Raw genomic sequence first — 7086 nt, 5'->3', positions numbered from 1 at the left:
TTAGCAGTGATGGCATCCCATTACGTCATGCAACCATGCAAGAAGCAAGTTTGAGAAGGTTAGTCTCGTACTATATCATTTGTTCACATTACCGACTACTTATATTGCATTTGCACAAGCTTGGCTTTTGCTTCAACACCAACAAAAACGGTGATATTCATTTCATGTGGATTTCATCCACAATGTAGGAGTACAATAGCTCGAGATGTTTATCCTGATCTCGGCTCGCATTGCCTGTTAACAACTCAACTCAGGTCGGTACAGACCCAATCAGACCATGTTCTCGTGCGAGGCACCGTCGGCGACCATGCCCGGCTTGTGGGAGTGCAGCACGAAGTCGCACTCCGCCACGGCCTCGCCCACCGTCGGGAAGATCCACTCGTGGCCGATGAGCTCCAGCACCTTGGAGCTCTCCAGCTTCTTCATGATCTCGCTCCCCGGGTTCGCCAGCACGATCTGAAACCAAGGAGAAATCAGCCAAGGTTAATGACAGAGCATGCACATACTTTCTTCAGAAAGATGGCAATTTTTGCTGCTCTGTTCTTACCTGAATCCCCCTCCTGTCCAGCGTCTTCTTGAGCTCGTCCAGCATGCTCGTCCCGCTGGTGTCAATGCTACCAACAGCTGCGGAGAGAAACGAGAGTTTCAGATCCAGTGCCCGAGATGTTTGTGCAGTGTAATTGGATAGAGACCAAGTTTCAGACGGAGCAAAGTTCTTCAGACAAGTTGTTTGGAGCTTACCACCCATGTCGAGGACGACGTACTGCACGCCGGTCTCGCCCTTGGCGCTGGTCCGTTCGTCATCCTCGTCGATCCACCGGGTGAACCTCTCGCGAAGGTAGCCGGAGTTGGCGAAGTAGATGGGGGAGTCCACGCGCAGCACGAGCACGCCGGGCACCGTCCGCGCCGTCGTGTACTGGTCCATCCGGCGGTAGATGTTGGTGTCCGGCACGTTGCCCAGCACCGTCGTCCTCGGCCGCGCCACGAAGAGCAGCACCCGCAGCACCGAGATGGCCACGGCCACCACCAGCCCCATCTCGACGCTGCCGAAGACGACGCCGAGGTAGGCCCCCGCGCAGACGCAGAAGTCCACCTTGTCCACGTGCCAGAGGTGCACGGCGGCCGGGAAGTCGATGAGCCCCAGCATCGCCGACATGATGATCGCCGACAGCACCACCAGCGGCGTGTAGTGGAAGAGCGGCGTCAGGAAGAGGAGCGTCACCATCACCGCCAGCGACATGATCACGTTGGACATGGCCGTCTTGCACCCGGCGTTGTAGTTGACGGCGGACCGGGAGAAGGGCCCCGTGGTGAGGTAGCAGGAGGTGAAGGAGCCCAGGATGTTCATCGTCCCGATGGCGATCATCTCCTTGTTGCCGTCGATGTGGTAGTTCTTGAACATGGCGAAGCTCCGGCCGACGGCGATCCCTTCCTGCGCATGTGCATATACCCCAGCCGGCAGGTGTGAGATATTCAATCTTTCGCCGGTGTAATTTACTTGGGCGAAGCATATGATTTTGTTGGGCTTACGGCGAGGGCGATGACGCCGGTGATGAGGCCGGTCTTCAAGGCGAGCATCATGTACGGCGGCGTGAATTGGAGGTTTGTAACGGAGATTGGGTTCAGGCCTTTCTTCAGATTACCGATCTAGAGTGTTCCAAAACGGCGTCAGTCATTCAGTCAGTTACTCACTCGACATAGCGTGGAACGAATGTTGTGTTGAATGTATATGGGTTGCTCACTATTTGAACGCCATGGTTTTCGGCATGGGTGAAGTAGACCAGGAGGCTCCCGAGGATGACCGACGTCAATGGCGCGGCGGCGGATACCCAGAAGAACCTAGGCTGCCTCTTGCTCTGCCCAAATAAAGCATAAGATTAGTTCCATGAAACATTAATAATTTCTAGAGTACTACTCCGGTAACTTGAAGTGGTTTCAGAGCAGCAAGAAATGGTCTGTTAGGTAATCAGTTCTTGGTTCAACTTGGACCAAGAGCCTCAAAGTTCAGACCAAGAAGTAGTTCTAAAACAGTATTCATACATAAATATTCAGAGTCTTGTAGTATCAGAATTCAGAACAGAACTGGGCATATCATATGGCCGGGTGCGCTTCGAAACATGACGAAAACATTGGAATACTCAAGAACAAGTTTTTTTTATCGAGACATATAAAATTGGGTGGCTACACTACCACACGTGATATTCTCCCCAAGAACAAGCTACCTCAGGCATCTCATTTCAGATTAGTTAATTAATTATCGCACCATAATGCAGCGGTTAGTGGAGCTTGGCCTTTTGCAATAATTCCGCAGGTCGGCTCTTTCCCCCGCCCATGATATCTGGTCCGATGCATGCATTTCGCCATCGGCGTGACACCGATGCGAAAACAAGCTCTAGTCAGGACGCGGGTCAAGCGTTGTCCTGCTGCTGACAGAAAATGACACGATGCAATCGACGCCTGTCTGGCTCCAAATTATGCTTCTCCGTCACTACCAACACGTTGAAAAGACAAAAAGGTTTCTCCTTTTCAGACGCAAAAAGGAAGGAGCCCCCCAAAGTCACATATACTACTGTACTAGAGAGTGCAGAGATCAAATTGGATTTGTGTAAAGGCATGTTATTTTTGCATGGTGTTCTTCAGAGACAGACGAGGAGGAAGATGACAATGGAAGTATGGAACAAGATCAGATCGTCAGAGATGAGAGGCATGTGCTGCGTGCAGGTGCGAGCTATGTGTCCAAAGGCGCCCAATGGATGGATTCTCTTGTCCCGCCAATGAACTACTCACGAGCGGGCGTCCTCATGTGGAGTAGGCGCTACCCCGCCTACTACCTCATCTCCAGAAAGCTCACAGCACAAAATTGTCTTTCCTTCATCTCTCGAGCTCGAGCAGACCTGTGACTGATTGACTGACCGACTGACGCAGCTAAACATTGGGTCTAGGCACTAGCCAGCCATATGCATCCATGGACCATCCTTGCTATTCACTTCACCGGGCACAAATGGGATTAGCTTCTCATGCATGGCCATTATTTCCAAAACATCGTGTCACGATCGAGGCAGCGTCTGTGCTGTCACGATCCGAGTACAGAGTGCGGTACTACGTCATGGACGATTATAACATGCTACTGGTGGTACAGTAATGGAGTTAGAGATGCAAGAAAAGGCCCAATGATTGAGGACGATCCATGGATCCATTCCGTGGATGGATGGGTCGATTGATTCTCTTGTGGTCCTAGTTTATGCACCCCTTTCGGTGTTATTGGGCACGTCATTAGTTTCCCAGACCAGAGATTCTTGCGCCACTTACTAGTACTGCCACACTAGCTAGAGAGGCGAATCGGGATTTTGTCACGCGCAAGTTAAGCATGAGGTGTTTAACTTGCGGTTAAAAAAGAAAAGGCAATCGAAAGCATATGGTATAGTATTTTAAAAAGAAAAGGTGATCAAAAGATCTGGGAAGTAAAGTGAGAATATTAGTGTTACTGCTAGACTTGACTTACGAAGAAGCGGGTGACGAGGAGGAAGAAGAGGAAGCCGCAGCCGAGCACCACGCTCTCCCATCGCCACTGCAAATCAAGCCATCCAACCAACTGAACCCGTCAGTAACATACACGGACTATTAACAGTGGAGTAGCTAGCTAGTCACATGCAATGGTCGATCGGATGCATGTCATGCATGTCCCTCATATGTACGTATGTGACTGTGCCCAGCCAGCGAGCTGGACCAAGCTGCAGTGCAGAGAAGGACATAGGCATCGGCATGGCCGGCCGTAGGGGCAAGTGGAGCTCGCCGTCGTGTCATGTTCCTGTCCTTCACGGGCATGCCATGCACGTAATTAACCTTGCCGGTCTAGACATATATAGCCACCTAGTACTCTAGAGGATTGTGCCTCGGGAGCCCAGTCCCAAAGTGTCACGCGCATGCACCGGTGTCATCATACGGTCCGTCCGTTTTTCATGGCCTGACTGATAATAAGTTCTTGCCGACTATCTACGGACAGACATACGCACGGTGATGCAAAATTCTACTACTAGCCACTAGCTTGATCACAATATGCAAGAAAAAGCACTAAAAGGTGCATAGCTACTATGGGCTCTTGGAGTCCTAGGTACCTAGCTACTATGTATGTATCGGTAACAAGATGCAAGTGTCAATTATCTTTAGCTACTAAGAGATGATGAGTGATTAGATACTGGACCTGGTGTGTTTGGGAGAAGACGGAGCGCATGACGGAGACGAGGTCGGTGGAGGTGGTGAAGTGCTCCAGCCCCAGCATGCCCTTGAGCTGCTGCAGGCACACCACCGTCGCCGCGCCGCCCATGAACCCCACGATCGCCGCGTGCGACAGGAAGTCCACGATGAAGCCCAGCCTGCACGTACACACACACATGCATCCATCCATCCCAGTAAGTACGTAGCAGTTACACCTAAACCTCCACACATATGTAGGCGTAGCAGTTACATACCTACAGCTAATTACTAATACTGGTTAGTCTAGAAGCTGATTAACTTTTGACAAGTTAGAAAGGTGCCACTGTGCTTTTGGTCCATTCTCACCAACTGCGTATGTGGCTTAACCCACAAGAGAGAGCTTAGGTGTGATTTTCCTAATCGGAATCGATGGTTTGATTAGTTAATAGAGTGAGCACGAAGCTCATGCATGGTACGACGTGCCTGAGGATGCCGAGCGAGGCCTGGATGACGCCGGCGAAGAAGGTCGCCGTGAAGGCCAGGTGGAGGTAGAGCGCCGGGTTCTCCGTCGCCGACACCTCGGCGCCCAGCATGGAGGCGATGAGCAGCGACGCCACCGCCACCGTCCCCACCGCCAGGTCCTTGGAGCTCCCCATCATCGCGTACACCAGCGGCGGCACGAAGCTCGAGTCTGCAGCCGGTCACATAGTGATAGATACAGTGAGAGACTAGCTCACGCGCGTGCATGCACTGCAGAGCGCGGCCGGCATGGCAAATCGGCAATGGCAACATGTATATGGCCATGTGTGATGCGCTTACAGAGGCCGAGGATGGGCGGCAGGTTTGCGAGCTTGGCGTAGCTGATGCCCTGCGGGATGGCGAGGCTGGCAATGGTGATGCCGGCGATGAGGTCCGACTTGAAGGTGCCGAGCCTGTACGCCGGCGCCCACTCCAGGAACGGGAAGAAGTAGCGGAGCGCGGCCGCCGCGCGCCGGGCGAAGCCCCGCTCCCGCACCACCGCGCGGAACGGGTCGTCCGGGAAGAAGGTCTCCTTGAGGTTGGCCCGGAACGTGTCCAGGAACGGCCGCGCCTCCGGCACCGGCACCCTCGGCGCCGCCCTGCCCCCGCCGTCCACGCTCTTCCCGGCCGCCGCGCTGCCGCCCATGGCCGCCGGCTGCGCACGTGTGTGCTAGGCCGCTCGCTCGCTCGCTCGCTCTAACTGCGTGTGCGTGTGTGCTGTGTTTGGAAATGGATTTCACCACTTGCCTTGCGCTTGCTCTGGATGGTCTGCCCGTGCTGCGCTGGTGTATATATACAGCGGCCAGGGGTCGGATTAGGTGTCCGGTCCGACGCGGGCGTGATCCGGGCGGTGGGCTCGGTCGGGGTTAGCGTTCCGGGTAAACCTCGCCGTGCGGTGCGATGCGACGGGCGCACGCGCCGCTGGGGCCCCGCCTGACAGGGACCTACGTGCTTGCCTGACGTGGAGCGCGCGGTAGAGGAAGGAAGTGACGGGATCTGCAGGAAGCTTCAGTAGAGTATAGGGTTATTGTTGGCGTCTACTACGTGCGGGTGGGCGCGGCTGTCGTCTCGTCTCGTCGGCCGGCCGGCCGCCGATCCGCCGTGCGATCGGGCCGGTCGGCTCCGCGATCGATCGGCATCGGCGCGTACTGTGCACGGGGTTCGGCCGGGCTCGTTTGCTCGATCCGGCCGCTGACAAGCACGTACGTAAGCGCATGTGCAAAACGTGTACTGTTTTGCAATTTTTGTGTATGTGTATGTATGCTGCCTACGGCGCGATCGTACGTGCAGGTATCGTTTTGGTATTATAGCTTCCCTAGTTTCTGCATATCGAACGATCTGATCTGGAACGGTGGTTGGCTAAGCAGCATCTCTGCGTGTCAGCTGGTGACGTGTGTGCACATGCGGACGGACGGCGTGCCAACTGTGCGTGCCGAACCAAAACGAAAAACCAGAGAAGATTCCACTGAGACAAGATATGCGATGATCACATCACAAATATGCTTCAAAAAATGGATGCAAAACGCCACAGAGCCAGCAATCCTGCACGTGTACGATCCTATCCTACGTGTACTGCCCACAGTTCCTGGTTATGGGGTAACGTTGCTTGTAGCTCGAAGTACTTGCTGGTTTTCTTTAATGAAAATCGGAGGGGGTGCAAAGCCCTCTCTTTTATTCAAAAAAAAAAACGTGTACTGCCCACAGCAGGAAATGGGTGAAAGAATTGCAATGATTAAGTAGAAGTACCGTATCTCTCCCAGATGACCTGAGCAAAGTTACCGGCCGCCACGACGGTCGCCTGGGCAATGTGGTTGCTTGTTTAATGATTTATTAATCGATTACAGCCGACAGGCATCAACACGTGTGGTGTGCACCCCTCGTTTTCGTTTCGGTGGCTGCTAGTACCCCGTTAACCTCGTCGACTACTCCTGCGACGCCGGGTAAGCACGTACGCACGGCGCAGATTAGTAGCGTGAGAAACCGAATTGTATACGGATTTGGTCAGCACTGAGTCGGTGTTGAGCGTGGAGAAGCTATCTGGTGGCTGCAAGTGCTGCACTTGGAGTTTGCCTTCTTGAGTCTTGACCGACCTCTGAGACACCACACAATTAAAAACACCCCGCGTCCTAATCAAATCATTGACCTTCTCTGCGCGTGGGCCCAAACTAGATAGCATGGCGCGCAAATTTGTTTTTTTTTTCTTTCGAGAAATAACGAGTACACGGTGGATCAACATGTAAGCATACCTCGCGCCAAAACAAAACAAAATGTGCATGCATACCAAACTCAAATAATGTCTTCAGAGACCGGAAGCTTGGAGTCGTGGAACTTCAGAATTTTTTGAAACACTTGTAACCGGATACCTTGAGGGTA

At 53.3% G+C, this 7086-nt stretch overlaps 1 protein-coding gene across 1 annotated transcript; it reads right to left on the bottom strand.

Annotated features, from left to right (window-relative positions):
• Positions 1-125: 125 nt before the first annotated feature.
• Positions 126-5495, bottom strand: LOC109735543 (sulfate transporter 3.1). The gene is made up of 9 exons (XM_020294766.4): positions 5014-5495; positions 4678-4885; positions 4202-4373; positions 3503-3568; positions 1743-1856; positions 1531-1647; positions 742-1432; positions 548-624; positions 126-456 (listed from the first exon to the last, which is right to left on the bottom strand). The coding sequence occupies exons 1-9, from the start codon at positions 5357-5359 to the stop codon at positions 271-273; spliced, it is 1977 nt and encodes a 658-aa protein (XP_020150355.1). The 5' UTR covers positions 5360-5495; the 3' UTR covers positions 126-270.
• Between the last annotated feature and the right edge of the window lie 1591 nt (positions 5496-7086).

The sequence above is a fragment of the Aegilops tauschii genome, chromosome 4, assembly GCF_002575655.3.
Source record: "Aegilops tauschii subsp. strangulata cultivar AL8/78 chromosome 4, Aet v6.0, whole genome shotgun sequence".
NCBI lineage: Eukaryota > Viridiplantae > Streptophyta > Magnoliopsida > Poales > Poaceae > Aegilops > Aegilops tauschii.
This window is presented reverse-complemented; position numbering and strand designations above follow the sequence as displayed.